We start from the raw sequence: 20,144 nt of genomic DNA on the forward strand, positions 1-20,144 counted from the left end.
AACTTCACAGCTTCACAGAGTTCAAAAGGAATTTAATTCAAAAGTAAAGCAAACAATGTTTGACGATATCCAAATTCAAGTATCAACATTTCCAAGGGTTTAAGATAGGCAAAAAAAACCCCCCAAAATTATTTCAGACATAGTTGCAGATCTTCAGAACTAATAGTTTTTATTTTAAAATGCCAGGGTCTTTTGCAATAAATGCAGGGAGTTCCCCTGTCTGTTAAAGAATGGAAATGGTTGTCTTGTCCTGGGTGACTTGCACACTGTTGCGACCACCACATGATGAACATTTTAGCACTTGTGATGGGCAACTGCAAAATAAGAGTGTTGAAGTCTTTTTTTCACACTGTTATTAAGAGCCGCCATGAAAACATAGTCCCACTTTTGCAAGTATTACATGTGCAATGTGTCTCACACTTGTCTTTCAAATTTATCAACCCTTCCCTCATCTAAAAGCAGTACTTAGAATCCAGTTCCTCAAAGTGTCACTCAGTGTCACAGAAATGCTAATTGCTTTAATATATGCCAAATAATTTTTAGAAAAGTGTAAAGTAACATAATTTTAATTCAAGTCTACCCAGACGTGATGCGTTTGTTAACCCACAGTAAGAAATACCAGCCCTTTTTGAACGTGACTGCACAAAGAAAAACAAAATACCAAAGAAAACCAAAAATCTTTGTCCCCATTGAAGCCAATGTCAGTTCTGCTAATTCTTAAATACAGCCAGAATGTTACTTGCTCTTTCAGGCAGGGTTATTGCTCTAGCTTTATTAGTGACTTGCAGGTGCTGTGTTACAAAAGTAGAAAAGGAAGAAAAGAACCACTGACAGGTCAGTTTACATTAGAAACCCAGCTACCATTATAGTGTAATTTATATGCCAAAAGCAAAACTTGACAGAAGTCCTGAGGAAAGGCACCACGTGGAAGTCTAGCTCCAGCAATGCTAGCAAGTCATTAAACCTTTAGCCAGAAGAGAACAGCAACAGCACTCACTGCATGACCACATCCACTCGCGCTAATGCAAGCAGCCTGGCAAGTCTTGCAAAGACTCAGTTTCATGGCCGCAGCTTTTTGAGGGCGGTGTTCCCTGGGAAAAGTGCAGCACATGGAATGCACTTTGGAAAGACCATCTGATTTCAGTAAGGCCAGCTCTGAGATCTTTAAACTGGTACTCCAGTATTCAAAGGAAGATACCAAGTTTTCTCTACTCTTTATTCACCTCTTGCCCTTATTTTACTAGCATTCTTCTGGAAAGATTATCTAGATTTCTAGATCGTATCAGCTCTCTTCAATTATGGTAACTGGCTTCAAATAAAAGAATACTTGCATTAGGCAATATAAACCACCCATATAGCATGCAGCTTAACACTTCCCTAAGCCTACAGAAAATACGTCAAATATATCAACTACTACATTTTATTTCTGCAGATAAGAAAATAGATTTTCTCATGTTATAATGTTCACTATTTACTCTAAACAGTTTTCAGATTTTGGAGCAAGGATTTCAGACTTCACTCCAGGACATAACATCAGTAAGGCACAGCTAAGAGCAAGTCAGTGTCCATCAGCATTGGGATGTCCTAGCCAGCTGGAGTCAGAAGAAATAAATTCTGTAATCCTGCGATATGACAATTTAGTGTCACTGCAGGCTAAATTACACCCTGAATTATTGAATTGCAGTGGCAAGCATTATTGTTCCAAATGTTTCCCTCTAGAAATTATATACTTAATATTTTAATCTGGTTCAACTTCAGCTATGCATTTTTGATCCACATTTTGATCTCATTTCCGCATTGATGAGTTCTGGGTAGCTTTCTGGTGACACGTGCTGAAGGAAAATTGTGGCAGAAGTGGAGTGATCTGCACAGCTTGTCAGATAATCAGTAATAACTACTGGAGAGAATCTTAAAATTAATAAAAAAGGTACTATACTGGCAAAATATTAGATCAACCTTGCAACATGGTCATCCTCTGTTTGCTAGTAACATCCGACCAAATCCATGAGCTCCAAAATCCAAAATTCTCCTAATTCTTTCTCAAAGCAGCACATGGATTTTTCTGAATCCCTGACACCAAATCTTTCAAGTAGCCAAACAGAAAAACAGAACCAAGAAAAAAAAAATCCCTGAAGAGGCAACATTATCATTGCAAATTCATCTCAAATTTTCCTAAGCCTGCTGTACACCCATCAAACACATCAGGAAGAAGCGGTACTACCGATTCTGACTGTGAAACTCCTCAGGGTAAACAGAGTTTAAGGAGGGGCTGCCTGGAAGATGTTCTACATGATACCATAGCAAGGTATCTGTTTTCACAGTGCAGATTTAATGTTGGTATTATCAATAATCATTGTTATAGGCTGTTTTATTTTTTATAGGCAGCCCATGGAAACACAATATAAGGTTGAATGGTTGCAGAGCAGTGGAAGTAGAGCAAAATAATCAGTCTTCATTACAGAAGCATCACTCAACAAACCACTTCCAGCATGAAGGACGATACCGTGAATCTTGGGAATGATGCATACTCTGCAGATGTGGTGCTTTTAATAGAAATAGAGGTAGAGGTAATGCAAAGCAAAATATTTAGGGTGGAATTTCTAATCCAGTGGAAGTCTAAGTGTGAGGTACTCAGATCAGCAGAATAGTCTCACAAATACAGAAACAATAGACTTAGGGCACCAATTTGTACTTTGGAAAAATCCTATTCACAAAAGGTATTGCAAGACAGATGAAACTGAGTCAGTGGACACATGCTTGAGAACGTTTCCAACTAGCAAGAGCAGATACTAGTAGCAAGGCAGCATTTGCAGGCGGTAGATGACAGCAAGTTTTCAGCCAGTTCCATGCTGCCTCACGACTGACATCAGAACCTGAACCTGCCAGTTTAAAGACTATGTCAAAACACATTTCCAAAGCAAAACGGCAACTACTGCCTTTTAGCAAGTTTTATGGAAAAATTATTCCAGCCTGTAAAGCTGTGTAAGCTATTATACATGTAACCATTAAAAAAACATAATTTCATGCAGAGTCAGTATTGTAAAAAATTAGTCCATTGGGTCCTGACAATTATTGACTTAATACTCTGCATTCTCTAAAGTAACTGAATCAAATTTGTCAGCCTAGTCTGAGACACAACAGTGATTCTTAGGACAACAAGGAAGTCAGTTGCTCCAATAACTTTGTTGTATGTAGGATTAAAGCTAGATCTCCTAATTAACTACAATAGTGATAATGTCAAATCAATAAATTTGCCAGTATTAAAAGAGCGCAGATTTTAAAACAACTATCGTACTCGAATACCCCTGTCCATCCCCATTGTGGGTAGGAAAGAAATGGAATAAAATACAAATTACAGAAACAAAACCATCAAAGAGATACAGTTAAGAGTTTGTCATGTTTTGGTAGAGTCTACATTCGAAGTATGATGACGGTATTATAAATAAATAGTAAATATTATCATACTGTTCTAAGCTTACACTATGATCCATTATCGAGCTCGTAGAATACTTTGATTAATTTATTCATAGCTGAATTTAAAATGATTTTTTTTATCTGGTTTACCTCACTTTTGGGAAAGAAAACCTATGCTTCAGCAAGAGCAGTCCCAGACAAAGACACTTCAGCAGAAATGTAAACAGATTAAAGAAGCTGCTGTAGGAAGGGCAAGCACGGCAGCACCAGTCTGGTGTGAACATGCACTTACACGAGCAGAACCGCATGCACGAGTCCCTCCATGCTAGAGATGTGTGTGCCTCCGTTACAGAAACTGCATACAATGTCTGCTTTCGCAAGCCAACACATCGAATGCAGCACTGGCACAAGAGAAACTTCAACTGCAAACCAGAAGCGCGTTTTACCATGTTTATTGGAAGAACGGCCAAAGCACCTGAGCCTGCTTCTCTTCTTTTCTTCCATCAGGTCAGCCAGTGTAACCCCTTCGCGTTACGCACGTGTAATTCCAGCATTCGCACAGTAGAGGGCAGCAGTTGCAACGCAAAGAATAAACACGTGTCCACAGACACACACACAACACGAGCGACGTTAGGCAAACACCGACAGTACCGGCAGCGCCACCGAGCAGCGCTTCATCCCTCACTTCTCTCTGGTTTTTGCATTCTGAGCTAAATTTTCAGTGCTTTGAAGCTTTGGCAATTTTTTTTTCATTAAATTCAGGGTAACTGGCTACTGGTTTTACTATATTTACTTATATTTACTAAAGGTGTATGTATAATGCCAGTCGTCCAGAGGCATTCCATCGTCCAGCAGCGCTGAACGCTGCCTGCGAGCAGCCACAGAGACGTACCAATACAGGGGGATCACATCTAAGTGACTGAACGGCTCCTCTGGTTAGACATTTTTAAATGCTGGGGTTGCCAAAACCTAAACTACATTTTTAAAGCATTATGTTAGAAGCTATTAATCACCGAGTTAACTACCTTTGAAATGTGTACCTTTTCCCACCATGGAGAGAAGAGACCTTTTGTATCCTAAACCCAGAGCTCTTCCACATCGTTGAATAGCATTATGGTGATCTTCCATCACCGTCAAACAGTAGTAAACTTGATCATCCAGAGGTTTAGGTGTTCAAGGATGTAGCTGCCTAGAAGCCTGCAAATTACTCCTCTGCCCATCTTGGGACCCAGCCCTACCTTATGCTTCAAAGACAGTTCTAGAAACACATCACCGGTATATTTGGACTAAATTTATTTCCTGAGCTTACTACTCTAGATTATTAACCTGGTGATAACTACCTAAATTGCACCTGACTCCCAAACAGTTAGCTCATTATCATAACTATGCTCCCGACCCAAGAGCTTCCCACATTGTGGCTGCACAGACGGCTCATGCTGTCTCTCATCACACTGCCCCACGCAATGTGATATGCAGCAGTTTGTACTGAATGCAAGGAGGTGGAACAATTCAGTAACCCCTCCTCCTTTACACCCTGTTGCAACTGATACTAAAAATGAAATTCCAAGCCACATATTTAAGCACATGTGCACAGACCCAGAGCACTGCCTAGGATGCTGCCAATTTGCTGGAAATTTCCACTCAAAATACATATGCATGTCTGAAATTACATTATTGGGATTTGTTTAAAAGTTCTTTCAATTACTTTCCTCCTATTTTTACTCTGTAAGTCTTCTCCAACTCTTAAATTACCCTAAAATTATGTCGAAGTTAACAGTTCAGAGCCAAAATCTCTCTCAAACTCAATTACCAAACAAGTATTTTTGGATTTATGAAAGATCTATATGACCTAGAAGCTGTTTAAGGAATGTTGGAGCAAATGGCTCTTTTACAGCATATTAACAAACATCCAGTTTGAACAGGATGCAAAAAGTTCCTGGGATTTCACCGGCAGATGTGAAGACCAAATCTATGAGCACCATCGCTGACAGTATCGCTGTCCAAAATTCTATGCAAATTCAGCATCATCCACAATTCTGCATGACAATCTTGTATAAAACATATTTACTCCATAAAATGGGCAATCTTTTACTTCAGGATTTTATACTGACACTCAAACCCACAGTTTCTATATTCCTTCCACACAACATTAGTAGCAATAACAAAGTATAGTGAACTCTGGCTTTTTTGCTCTGCTCTAGATAAAAACTCTGTGCTACAGATTTTCATATAGGCATAAACTATTCCTTTCTGGGTGACGCTGACATTGACATCAACCCACAAGTTGCCTTCCAGCCTCCCATAAAACCATCATATCCTTCCAGTAACACGGATTTACACCGTGCTTTTATGTGAACTACAGGACTAATAAAATTCTGAAACTCAAAAACATAAAGATTTTTAAAAACTTAACTACATGCAATATACAGATAAGTTTAAAAACAGATACTTCAATATCAAACCACACAATTGTAACTATTCTACTGCTTCTGAAAAGTGCTATGGTTTAAAAGAACAGTTCTCAATAAATTAGCAGCACTAGAAGAAAAAGAACAGTAATAACGTATTATTTCAACACAGAAAATAATATTCTGAGTTGCCTTCAACAAACCACTTGCAGATGCATTTTTTAATACATACTCAACAGTAACTAACTAAATAAATATCATGACTTTCCAGAGTATCAGCTGAATAATAAGGTGGTATTTAGCGTTAGTATATATATTGAAATTTGGACTTTTTTATTTATTAAATTATATTTCATTTTTATTAAATGGTATTTTTATTGATTTAATTATTTAAATTTTATATTATTTATTTTTATATATATAAACTGTTTATTAAATGATAAACCACATCCTGAATCCATGTCCTTATTTATGTACAGCACTAAAAGCTCTCATAAAAATTTTGACTGCTACTATGTAAACACAGCTAAGAGGCTAAAACAACCTCTACTGAATTATGACATTAAAATACTGCTGTTACTCAAAATTTATGACATAGAAAAATCAATTACAACTTTTACAGTTGTTGCAATATCATGAAACTAGATTGTTCCTTTACATTAGGACTTGGGTCAGAAGCACTAGAAGGTCTCTACAGCATATATTACCTTACCCATAAATATACTATATGCTACTGCCAAATAAATACATTTTAAGTAAGGGATAGTTCTATTTCTCAGTGTGAACAAAAATCCCATTTTATTTATTTCACATTCATCTAGTAAAAAAGATTTTACACAGCTTTCTTGAACACCAAGATCCAGAATATCATTTCCACACTTCAAAACTTTAAAAAAATCCTCACTGTTGGCACACGGCTATTTCTTTGCTGTAGTTTTGACAGTATTTTTTAAACTTTTTATATTATTATTGTTATTTCTATTGCACGCTAAACACACAGTCGTCTTGACTAAGGATTTACAATGATACTTAGTGGCACATAGCTTGCATGCACTAACTTGTTACAGAACACAAATAAAGCAGGGTTTAAGTCTCAGTGTGACTGAGCGCAGACAACGATTTGTACATGGACAGCTCAGAGCAGAATTTTGTTGCAAGATCCTGAATTATCTCCCATGACCAAGTATCAGCACACTACCAGACACGGTGGCTCTGCTAACGAACACTTTTGCAAGCTGGAAATCAAAAAGTGACATCATTGAGGCTGCCCTCCCCCCCGCTAACACAAAGGCAGTCACACACAGCAGTACAGGGTAAAGAATACGTACTGTTCCGCTTGCCTTCTTCATCAACCTCTTCATCATTCTCAGGGTCAATGTCTTCTGCCTGGGTAATCCAATCTAAATAGCCCTTCAGATCTTCTTCAAGCTGCTGTTTTTCACGTAGCTTCTGAAAGTCACCTCGGGCCTTGGCTTTTTCTCTTTCCTTGGAAAATTCCCTATCAAATTCAGATAAAGCAGAAAAAAATAATAACTATCGAACTCCCAGGCGTTTCGATCTAGGTCTTAACACTGAAGAATAACATACTGACATAGAAAATGAATGGAATAAATTATACTGAAGATTTGAGAGCTTCTTTGGAAACAAGATAGTGGTGCAAAGAAATCATGCCACATCCCTACAGTAATACACCAAAACTTTCACAGCTTTTATGATTTAATTGAAAATCAAGCAGTATCCTTGACTCTTTCCATATGTGTTAGTTATGTGCTCTTCTATACAGATTTTAAAATCAGTTTTATCTAACAGCTACAAAGAGAAAATGACTTGCAATAATGAAGTAATTACAGAGAGCTGAGTATTAGTTTCAGTGAAATTCTGGCAGCCAGTTCTAAGCTCCTTCCCCTTCCAGCCAGAGTTTATTAGCCAACTCTATTCTTGCTTCAGTGTGTGGTTCACAGAATTCCACTAATAAACTCCCATTCTGTTTGAGATCTGGATGTTTTGCCCTCTTGCCCTCTGTAACAGAACCTAGAAATCCGTTCGCTCACAGACCAGAAATGCATCCCTTTACATAACTTGAACCCTCTGTCTCATTGCTCTATTTCAGTTCATGATTTGGGTCAATCCCTAAATTATGAAGGAATGAAAAATGCTTTTTGAGAAGGAGGTTGGATAAAATAGACTACTGAGGTCTCTTCCAACCTGAATTGGATCTACGATCCCCCTTAATGATAATATAACTCAAGATAATTATCAACTAAATTATTGCACCACAACATTCCATATACCAACATCATTAAAAAAATTGGTGTGACACACAGCTCCAAATAGTGTAACTCCCTCCAACAGAAAGATCAGACTGCCCTTTCGCCCAAGTATCAACGTGCATGATCAGAGTAGGCGACCATCTTTCACACAGTAGTGTAAGTGTGCACTGATTCAAAATTTAAAATTAAGCCTGTTCTGACTAACCTATTAATCTTTTGTTAAGGCTGAAATTAAAACTAAAAAATGGCCATAGTAATTTCATTTACTATGAACTTACAACCCTTTTATTTATTGAGAACTTTCACTTGAAAATATTCCCTACTTAATATGCTCGGAAAGGGAAATTTATTAAAGCACTCAATAATATCCTTTTTCAAGTGGAAAAATATTAGGAAATTAGTGTAAGACTTGAAAATATTTTAACACGGTGAAAACAATTATCAACATGAAGTTGCCCTGATAACAAAATATAGCAGAATAATAGAAAATCTCATGATTTTTCAACATAGTATTTCAGTTTGGTGACAGACATTACTTATTTAGAATTGCAAAGGTATCATCCCTCCACGGTTGTTTTTTGTTCTTTTTTTTTTTATTGTTATTATTTCATTTGCAGCCTTCAAACACATGTAAACTCTAATTTTCTGTTTTGACATGAGTAAATTTAAGAGTTAAACTCTTTACATGCAACCACGCAGATCTTATATTTTTTTTAATGTTATGTTACAGAAGCTAAAAAGCTTTCTGTGGCAAAAACTAAGAAGCGGGCACTACACCTTACACAGCTGAGGACTTAATTCAACAAAAATGTGGTTTGGCATGTGGAGATGATCCTGTTCCAGCTGACAGCACTGTAATGGAGCTGAAGAATGCCAGCGCTTGCTTTGCATTTGCAACCCTTCACCCAGCACCCAGGGACGAGGTCCTGCAGAGGGCCAGCTCTTCGCAAAAACGCTCATCAAAGAGAAAGCTCAACAGATCTCTCTGAGGTGTAATTGCTTTTTAAATAAACAAAACTAAAAGCTTTGTTGTTTTGGCAGAAGATGTCATAAGCCTATAAGAAACCGTTTAGTTTGTGGAACACCGGGTTTAAGCTTCTCCCGGAGACAGTGTCAAAGAGACCATCCCTTACATCTGATTGAGGCCACATACCCACAACTCTCATGCCGTAGGCAGTATCTTTGGGGAAAAAAAAACCCTATCATGGCACAGCCCAAAATCAGAAGTAACAAGTTGTGCTAGCTTTTCCTAACTATTTGTGTTCTGTTCAGCTCAGTCCTTTGGCTGTTTTTCATTAGGGTGAAGGCTATGTGATGTGTGTGGGTAAAGTAACATGAAAGCTGCTGTTATTATATAGAATGAAAGAAACCATTTAAAAACGAAACAGTTGGCAAGGCTGATATTTTCAACAGCACTTCACCCATGACTGAACTGCCTTTTAACTCTGACTTTACATTAAAATGGCTGCATGCAGAGAATTAAAGTTTTTTATGCACACAGCTAACTATGACCTTTCCCTTTAAGGCAGCACAGAAGTCAGACATTGTTTTGTAAAATGCTACTGCAATTTATCAGTGGGGGTTGATGCAATGGTGCTTGATTTCAATGATATTTAAAAATTTTACTTTTCTTTTTAAAAGCCAAGCATTTACAAGGAAGATTAACACCTGAGAAGACTGCATTTTCTTTAGGGAAGGGAGTAATCTAGCGCTATGGTATTTTTTTCTATCACAGTAACAATGAAGTTACAAACCTCAGACACACATATGTAAGTATTCCTTTTATCAAAATACCATGAATAAGAATAAATAGAATTGGAATGTAATGAGTTTCCTGTTACAGAGGAAAAATGCAGAACAAAAGTATTTTTTTCCAAGAAACAAGAAGTTATTTGAGAAAGATGATGGGCATGAGATGAAGGAGAGACATTGGCTCTTTAAAGCTTCTGACAGACAAGATATTCTCACCGCAAGATATTTGGACATTTAGACAAAGATATGTAGACACTGGCTGATGTCCTGGAAGGAGGAGTAAGACAGCTGCTTGCGCAGCACTTGGTGGCCATAGAGGGCATAGACTGGGTCCAGGGCAGAAAGAAAAAGCCTTTGGCTATGTAAGCAGCATAGGTACTGCATATGTATATGTATATGTAAGCAGATAGGTGGTCAGACCAAGAGCCTGAACTGGTCTCCCTGACTGTCACCAGCCCAGCACTCAGTCCAGAAGCCTACAAAGTCGAGACAAGCTTAGGAAGCGGCACATCAATTGTGGTAAGTGTATTTAAGCTCTGTAAATACTTGGTTTCACAAATGACTGAGCCAACTTCAATATATATATTTCATTCTGCTTTTATAAGATTACCTGGATCTGGCATTTGGGGGGGGGGGGGGGGGGGAGGGGGGTGTTGTTCATTGACTAAACTGACAAAAAATGTATTCAAAGGGCTCTTGTGACTATGGTAGCGTTCATAAGCATCTCTCCACTAAAATGTGATTTAAATCAGTCTCCACCCAAGTTGCAAACTGTCAGATCCTTAGGAACCACTCTGATTTGACACCAGCATATGTGAAATGATTGCCTGCAAAATTTCAGTTTAATAGTAAAAGGGATTTAAGTTGTTTTCATAAAGCATAGGGCTCAGTGAACATGTTTTTGTTCTAATTTCAACAACTAGAAAAGCCAAGCTTACTACTGTCTCTTATTTTACAGGATAATATGGTTCAAAATTAAAACTTTAGGCTAGCAGGGCTAGAAAGAGCTTTTTGCAAATCGCTACTTCTAAAGAATCTTATAAAGCACATCTGAGTAACTTGTATAATGACACCTTGTATAATTACCCATTTGCCTTCAAAAAAATCTTTTCTTCAAAACACTCTATTGCTACCTAGAAGCAATTCAGGTTTTGATTTCACTGCAAATGCAAATATATCAGACAACCTAGACCTAGCCAGCCTAATTTTGATCTAGTTAAATTACTTAAAATTGCAGTATGTGACAATATCCTGTGAACTGGGCAAAGCTTTGAATTGCAGCTGGTGTAAATAACTGTCAACTGCACTTGCAGCAGAAAGGAGACATGGCTTGCAAAATAAATCATTATATGGAGACTCACCTTTATATAATCTAACTTATTTTTAGTGATAACTAAGCTACTATACAAAACACAACTTTTATTTTTATTGCCCAAAAATTCCTTGTCTCCTTTCAGAAGGATGATCTCAGTTCTCTGTTTAGGCATGACACCATCATCATCAATTGTTGTTGAGGCAGAAGCATATAAAATGCAGGTTTTGAGTTCACACTTTGATTGTCTGGGGCAATTATTTTCATGCCAGGTTTTTCTTTCTTCAGCTGAGTGAAATAAGTCCTGCTGGTATGCATCAGCTGGGAGTGGTTTGATGCCACAAGGTGGAGGTGGCAGCAGGGAGTACCTACTGAGACTCACAACTTTCTGGTTCTCACACCTTAATTTGAGGCAGGGACGTAGTAACCAAAAATCCTAATACAACAATTTGCTTAAATGTGTGAGTATCTGGTATACTCTTCCTTCTCTCTGTAATTCATGGACATAATAATTAAAAAGAAACCTATACTGGCCTCCTGTTAGCTGGAAGTTCTAAAGGCTAGACATTTTTCATTGCTTGTACAGAAACATTAGTGTTGCTGTATCTCCCATGCATCACTAGGCACTGACGATAGGAAATAAACAGTTGCCTTTGATGTCTAAACATAAACCAGGACACTAACTCTTTGCTGGCCGTATTACTGTCCTTGTGTGTCACTGCAAATGCAACAGAAGAGAGAATTCATCTCCTGCAGTTTGCAACTTACTGCACGCAGGGTCTGGTATGTGGAAAGTGTGATGCTAATGCTATATGTAGAACTGTCACCCAGACATCCTAGACTCTCATTTATTCACAGGGAAGTCACATAATAACAAAAATGTACTCACAGGAGTACAGTGTTGGCCACCAGACTCACAGAAAAGGTTTCAAACAGTGGTAACCATACCAACCAACAAATGAGCTGAATCAAATCAGAGAACTCGAACTGCACAAATAACCATGGACAACAGCACACAGCTGGATGTAATGTGCAACAGATGTAGAGAGACATAAAAAAGGTTAAGGAACATCATATCTTTAATTACCGGAGACTTGTATACATCATTGTTACCTCTTCTTTTAGAAATAAAAATGCACAGGCTGAGTACTGTAGAATTATTTCTGCAGCACAAAAAAAGATTCTAGCAGGAATTTTCCTTGAGCAAGGAGCATCATGTTCTTGATGGGGTAATGCAAACTGGTATAACCTACCCGTAGTTATTTCCATGTAGTTCATTAGCAATTAACAAAATGTATGTTCAACAGCTCCAGCACCACCTCTGCGTAGCAGAGGGCCTGTGTAGAATTACTGTGCCAGAGTGCACGCCAATACAATGGGATCATCTGTGGGAATTTCAAGACAGGGAACAATCTGATAGAGCAACAAAACTGAGATCTGATGTTTCAGACTGTTACTCTATCTATGTATTAAGCTGCGCTCCTTCTGTCCTGAGCAGAGACCCGTTTGGCTCAGGACACACTGGATTTCTTAGAGGAGGAACTGGCAGCACCAAGCACAGGACCATACCCCAGAGCGGAGCCATCCCACCATGGTGATGTGCACTGCCAACATAGTTTCTGAAACTGATGTGTTTTTTTACCTGTCAGGAGCTCAGCAGCAAGCATCTCACAGGACTGATCCCTTGGTGTGGTAACTTCAGACAGGACTGAAATAAAATCAGTTCCCTTCGAGCTCTAATTCAAGGGAACTGAACTACCCCTATTGACTTCAGTGGTCTCTGTCTAAAGCAGTTGGTTGGAGTTACTGCTGCTTACAGCTGGAAGTATTTGCAGTTAGGGTTATTTATGTTATTTTTGTTAGTATATCAATCAAGGATAGTATTTCCTTAGTTTGTACCTCTTTGTGTTTGAGTTTTATTTTTACCAGCCACAGAGCAATCAAAAAAACCTGCTTTAACTCATAATTTGCTGAGATCTAAAACTGAAGTCCCTCTCCTCTTTTCGAACGTATATTCTGTTTATCTACGTGAGGCAGTTAAAATTTTATCCATAAGTTGTTGGGTTTTTACTGAGCCTTCCCTCTGCTGTGAAAACGAACACTGCCAAAACCAGTTAATTTCCCTTTTGCTGAAGGACTATGGATGACAGTTCACTGCTGTTTTCTATTTGGTGCATCATTACTAAAATGTCTTTCTCTACAATTTTGTCCATATATAGTGTAGACAACAGTTCTTAGGTGTATAAGCTTATATTTTATATGACATTAATTGACAGATATTGCTGTGAGATTAGCATGGATGAGTACACACCGTGAGCTTTTAGAATCATTATGTACATAGATTGCAAATAATACTGTGGGAAAGAAATGGAAAAGATTAACATTCTCTTACTAACCTGCAAGACTTGCATGTAGGAGGATATATGTAAGGACATGTCAAAGCTTATGCTTTGCTATCCTTTAGCAAGGCAATAAAATCAATTTACAGAGATTTATTTAAGTGTGTTTAAAAGGTCTTACTTGTTCCCATGGCTACCCAAAGAAATACTAATGCTTTGAGCAGAAAACACTGTCAGCAGAAGCCATCCCCTAACGATGACTATCTTCAGGAATAGATTACCATGCATCATTAAAAGCCATGCCTCTTGATAAATAAGTTGTGAAGTTTTGTAATGTATTATTTTCTCTGTTCATAGTAAAATAGTTTAATGTATGCTGAGTTACTGGCACATTTATTTTAACTTTCAACATACTTTTAAAGGTACTTTCAGGGCAGAGGAGTGTCTCTCAATTCCCTTTTTTTAAGGTTTAGCTTTATTTGTTATCTTTCTAATAACCTTAACTTTATAATTTCTAAATTAACTTTCTAATTTCAGCTCACTGTCTCTTGCACCAATAGTCACTATATGCTCTGGTCTTTTATCCTGAAATATTTGGAGAAGGCCCGTCCTCAGCTCCCAAATTCTGTGTCTGGTACTTCATGACTTTGGAGAACACAGCTCTTCAGTTGCAATTTCGGTGCCATTCCATCAAGTGTGAAGCAGCCCCAAAGCTGCAGTGCCTAACCCTTGCATCACAACCACAGGAATTTTTACAAGGGCAGAAAAAGTGCTCTGGTATCTCTTACAGGCTGAACCCACTCCCTGCTGCTGCCTCAAAAGAGACAGCAATCAAAACAGGCTGTGACCACGTCATGATCACCCTGCCATTGCTAGGAGGTAAAACAATTCTTCTGAGCCACATACAATTTTAAATTCGTAACGTGAATGAACAAAATGTATACAAGCCCAAGATAATGAAAATGCAGAGACAGCTGAATACAGAGCTGCAAGAATTTTGCTCTGTTCTACCAAATATTGCAAGCATGCAGAAATGCAGCCTCAGTGTGAAAGACAGCTGGCGGTTCCAGGTGTCCGGCTAGATTCTTAAATTCACTGCAATGAAAGAAATTACCAGCAGGCACATGTTTTGAACCACGCTTCCAAACGTATTTCCAGAGACATTTCTGGAGCTGGATCTAGAGCCATTTTTTTCTTATTATAAAGGGAGAAGCTGTTCAGGGAGGAGCTGTTTCTCAAGTCTGCTCTCAAGCCTACAAGAGCTCTCTCTCTAGAGCTGCAGCTCTCTTCAGAGCCCTCTGCTGAAGCTGGACCAAGACCATGACCTGACCCCCCTCCTACAGCTACGTATACAGCTGGCCGTAGAGCGCTTCCCAGAAAGAGACCGTAGGCCAATTGTAGTGTCGTTTCCTAAAGCGGGACTAGGGCCGTTTCTTGAGGTCTTTTCCAGAGCTGGATCTAGGTTGAGTTGCCCGGCCATTTACTGGACATGGGTTTAGACCACATTCTGGAGCCCTTTCCCATAGCTTTCCAGAGGCCTGTACTAGAGCTGCTCCAGAGGTGGTTTTCCCTTAATCCCTTTCTAGAGCTGAACCTAGAGACCATTTCTGGAGAGCATCTCTAGAGCTGGGTCTAGAACAATGTGTGCAGGTCCTTGCTGGAACCATTTCTGGTGTCTTTGTTTAAAGCTGGCTCTGTAATTTGTGAGATGAACTAGAGCCTGAGCTGGATCTGAAGCCATTTCTAAAACCTGACCTGGAGTCTTCTAGAATGCTTTTTCCTGCAAGTCCTGCAAACTGAAATAGCTTTACAACTGAGAATCCACCTTGAGAATAATGCAAATAATACCAGTGTCTAATGCAGAGTAAAAAATAGAGTATTTTGAAAAAGCTGAATTACCTCAAGCCTGTGAATTCTCTGTCCTTATTACTCAAAGCAGTATTTAGAAAAAATACCTCCACAGTCAGCTTCCACACAGAAATTAAAATACTTACCACATGCAAATTACACACACACACATTATTTATATTATTTTACACATCTGCTATTAAAAGTATGAATTCTGTTTTTAAGAACGCCACCTTTAGCAGGCAAAACTGACATGGATCACCAGGCAATACTCACCTTCAGAAACGGCTAGGTGTAAAACAAAAGATCTCCCAAATCATCATTCTCATCCATTTGTACAGTATCTAAACACATCAAACATGCAGTGCACAAGAGGCATTACAGAAATACAAAGGGGCAGATGGTCACAGAGTAACAAAGGAGTGCAAAGAGAATGAACGAGTACTTTAAAACCACAAACAGATCAAAACAGCAGACAGATTTAAATGTACACAGCATAACTTGGGCTTACAGGAAGCAACGCTTCCATACAGAAAAGGTGTATTAGGCATTCAGATTCCACTTCCAAAAATCTGTATGCAAAGCCATGCTTTTCATGTAAATTGGCATAATTTTTGCAACCTTGAAGTTTGACTGGTTTAGTAAAATTTAACTTTATAGATTTATCATAAACTAAGCTTCATGCTATGGTTTGAAGAGAATAAAACCTAAAAGCTAGTAAGTCCTAAATAAAAAGCAAAGGGTGCATGTGTTACATTTTCAATGCCTGACTCTGAAAAATACTAGCTTTCCACTAAGGAATAGAATCACATCCATAGGATTTCACTAGTACATCACTTTTGCCCATAAAATTTAGATGGGTAGGTCTAAACAGAAAAATATGTAAAAATATTTATTATTTATATGCTAATGGCATTTAGCGACCAAAATAAATCAGTATACTGCTATTCCACTGGCCCTTGTCAGAGTTTCAAACAAATATGCCAGGATATTTACTTCACTTACATCCCAAACATAGGTAGATAGGAATACTCCCTTCTCCTTTCCCATTCTGCTATCAACATCTATCATTGGTGATATATAAATATCACGTCTCCCTTTCACTAGTATAATTCTCTTCAGCACAGAAAACAAAAAACTGGAGTGTTAGGAAGGCTCTTTCATGTATTTAGGGTAAACATGGATGCAAACAATTCATCAAGCACCCTGGGCACTCCAGTGACACTGCAGTTAAATAACACTATGGCAGAAAAGTCAGGAATGAATGTACGAATTAAGGAGAGTTCACATCACGCTTCATACTGCTATTTCTGTTCACTGGAAATCAAAAGCAAGCCAGCAAGGGTTCTAAACAGCATTAAAGCTCTAGAGGTCAAGCAATACCTAGAAATCAGTGGAGATTTCTTGTCTGCAGAATGGAAAACAAGGGCAACGGGACACCTCTTCCCTTGTGTTGTAACAGCAGCGAAAGAACAGCTCCATATTCCAACAAGTATCATAATGTTGCAAACGTTATAAAGTATTTTAAAGGTATTACATCAAATGTAAAGCTTAGCTATGAGGGTCTTTCTAAATTTCTAAGGCTTCAGCAGACGAACGTGTAACAAAATGCCAAACCTGGCATTACTCTCCTCACAACTTATTTTTAAAAACATAAAAATCTGAAACAAGTAACAATTTAAGTCATGAAAGGGAAAAGGGAAATATTTAGTTAACTGTTACCATAGAATACTTTCATGCAACAGGAGGAAAACTAATTGTTGCTTATGACCTTCTTAAGGGCCAGAGAAAGGAACTGTGAAAGCCTTATCCTCTAATGACTTCAACTGGAAGTCTAGTCACACAGCTCCTGGTAACAGTATCAAAAGAAGAAATAAATCACACTGCAGCTACCCTCCTTTACTGTCCTTCTCTTCTTCATTTTGTTTGTCCACTGTGGCTGTGACGTGAAAGCCAGGCCCTTCGCTTTGCAGCAACTTACACATTTGTCCCTGAATAAATCACAGTCAATACGACTGTATAAATCAGACTTTACAGGGTAGGTCTTGGAAGGAAGAGATTAAAACTAAAAATCAGCAATGTGTTTTTAGCACTACCTCTTTGCTTTTAAACATCTGCTTTGTACAGTGATTCTGACAGTAAGGTAAAACTATTCTTCCCCTCGTTTCCTGGGTGCAACAGTGATCTATCATGGATAAATGACTTAGGACTTAAATAAACAAACTGTAAAACCACTCATCAGATAAAAACGCTCTTGTAACACAGTTATATCAGCAACTGGAACTTTTGTTTGAATGCCTGTTTTCCAGGAATATAATCATGCCTTTTAATTGCTTTCAAACGTAACACACAGCCTGGCAGAGCCTGTACACACACCATCAGCAGTCTGACGGCACCATCAGCTATCACGTCAGGCTGCTTTTCTATGCAAGAGAAACTTTTCTGTTGGCTAACAAAGAGGGCACGGCTTGCCTAAGATTGCCAGAACAATATCGTGTCTTGTATAACTAAATGCTAATGCATATAATAATAATAATTTTCTTTTGGCGTTCCAATGCTAGCCGGACCTTTTATGTACTTATTGGAAAATATCTTTACCATGAACTGGAGTTTTGCCAAACTCAAATATGTTAGAAACCAGGAAATGGCAAAGGAAGTGGAGCTGAACCTCAGTGAGGGGGCTCTGTAAGAAGAAAGCCTTGCAAACTATTGCCATAACCTACAGCTTTAAACCACATTATACAGCTACAACTGACACCGCTTCAGTTCTTGGCTGGAGCCTGGAATGCACAAACCAACAAAAAGCTGTGACAGCCTCCCACTCAGAAGTATATTAAATTGATACTTGATTACTGATAAATACATCAGCTTGCTGGTGCAGGCTATCACAGGAGTACACAGCTGGACAACACAGGAAGCACTAAACACTTTGTGCCAAGGTAATCTAGCCGTACTCTTGCCATAAGGCTGATCTTGAAGCACCCAATAAAAATATTTTGCAATCTGACTGGTAAACACAAATAACATTTCAATTATTTTATGGATATTTGAACAAAAGCAAAAGTTGGGCTTTCAGAAAAGGACACTTGTCCTATAGGGGAGAATATTTGTACAGGTGCACCACCCATCTCTGTGTGCAAAATAATGTTTCTCCCCTCCGGAATATTATAGAATAAAGAGATTAGTGCCTCATTTAATGAATATTTTTGGCAAGCATGGTGAACGTGATGTCAGACAGATACAGGCACTAGAATCACACAGTTCAGTCAAAAGGGCAAACACTGGTAGGATGACATAAGAGTCTCAGGTGCATGCAAAAAGCCATTGCTGAGAAGCTTGAGTCAATGCAGAGGCCATCTTACAAGTAGCAGTAGCATATACAATGTTAACTCAACTGCTTACCCACTAAGTACACCAAGAACCAGGTTAAGTACGAAAAATGAGCCAAGGATGATAAGACTAACAAAATAGATCCATGGCCACTCACATCCTATTGCATCATTTACCTGTAAAAATGTAAGGAAATAAGTTATGATTCAGTCATTCATTAAACAGCAGAGTCCTTTTTGCAGCTGCCAGATCACGTAGGTTTCAACACTGGAAGTTTATGGCTTATTTCATTCTTTTAAAAAATTAATCAATGAGCACTTGTTTAATTTCTTTACTTACCCAAATTATGTTGTAGGTGTGATGCTTTAGAAGATTAATTACAGTAACATTTAAATAAGTGCCGGAGAATTATTAGTCCTTCTTATAATTTTGCCACAAGTATGGACACGAAGAATATACACTGGTACATCTAAACTCTGATTTTGGTGTTTATATGTTATTTATATGATAGCTACAGAAAGCTGTTTCTGTTCTAATTGGAGGAGAAAGAAATAAAGGTGTATTCAGAGATGTCACAACAACTGAAGTCTCACCTGTATAAGATAACCTGTGTGTTCATGGCAACTGAATTCAGGACTCTGCCTTCATGATGAAAAAGGTGTATGCTTACCCGCTCAATACACCAAGAACAAGATTTAGTACGAAAAATGACCCAAAGATGACGAGACTGACAAAATACACCCATGGCAATTCAAATCCCATAGCATCATTCATCTGCAAGAAATAAGATGATCTTATAGAGTAGATCACTATAGTAATAGCAATGAAGAGTCAGAGAAAAAGAGAATTTAATCATTCAGGTGAGATAGCACTCTATGCATTCTTTCAGTATTCAAAGAGGAACAATACGGGAAAGAAGGCACTGGCCACATTCACTTTGCATTTTTAATACATACCCTAAAACAAAATACTGAGTGAACCTAACATTCAGATCAAAAAGTATTAGAAAACACAAATGGAGCACTGGAACAGTTCTGTTCTTTAACATCTAGAACATGAAATGAATTTCAGATTTCACTGATTAAAATGATGCTTTAAAAGTATATCGAAGTATTAGGATTTTAATTCATATATATCCTAGCTCTGCAAATGATCCTTTGAGATAAGAAACAGTAATATATATTCTCAACAGTACAAGCAATATTTTGCTGTACTATGGTATTTCAGTATTATTTTTTCCTGAAATACTACAGTTGGATGCAGTCATTTTAAATTAATTCAAAAGGAAATAAATGAAAATGAATTACCATAAAAAATGTGAACACAATTTTAGGAAAATGAAAAACTGAAATCAAATTTTAGAAACACAGACATTTTTAGAAACATGGAAATATTCTAGAAACACTTCTGAACAAAAATTAAATAAAGAACAATGTTATTGTTATTGGTTTGTTGATTTTTTAAAGTAAGG

The 20,144-nt window shown here is 38.0% G+C and overlaps 1 protein-coding gene across 10 annotated transcripts in view; it reads right to left on the reverse strand.

Moving 5' to 3' along the window:
• Positions 1–20,144, reverse strand: part of CACNA1D (calcium voltage-gated channel subunit alpha1 D) — a 235,682-nt gene that overhangs the window by 90,164 nt on the left and 125,374 nt on the right. For 6 of the 10 annotated variants that reach the window (XM_055806923.1, XM_055806927.1, XM_055806925.1 and 3 more), the window contains exons 8-9: positions 18,746–18,849; positions 7,151–7,320 (exon numbers count right to left, since the gene is read on the reverse strand). In XM_055806923.1, coding sequence (XP_055662898.1) covers positions 7,151–7,320; positions 18,746–18,849 — 274 coding nt within the window. Of the gene's footprint in view, positions 1–7,150; positions 7,321–18,745; positions 18,850–19,343; positions 19,448–20,144 lie in introns of all 10 variants that reach the window. The other 4 variants (XM_055806929.1, XM_055806930.1, XM_055806926.1 and 1 more) reach the window with 1 other exon arrangement.

This window comes from Falco peregrinus, chromosome 5, assembly GCF_023634155.1.
Source record: "Falco peregrinus isolate bFalPer1 chromosome 5, bFalPer1.pri, whole genome shotgun sequence".
In the NCBI taxonomy this organism is placed as follows: Eukaryota; Metazoa; Chordata; class Aves; order Falconiformes; family Falconidae; genus Falco; species Falco peregrinus.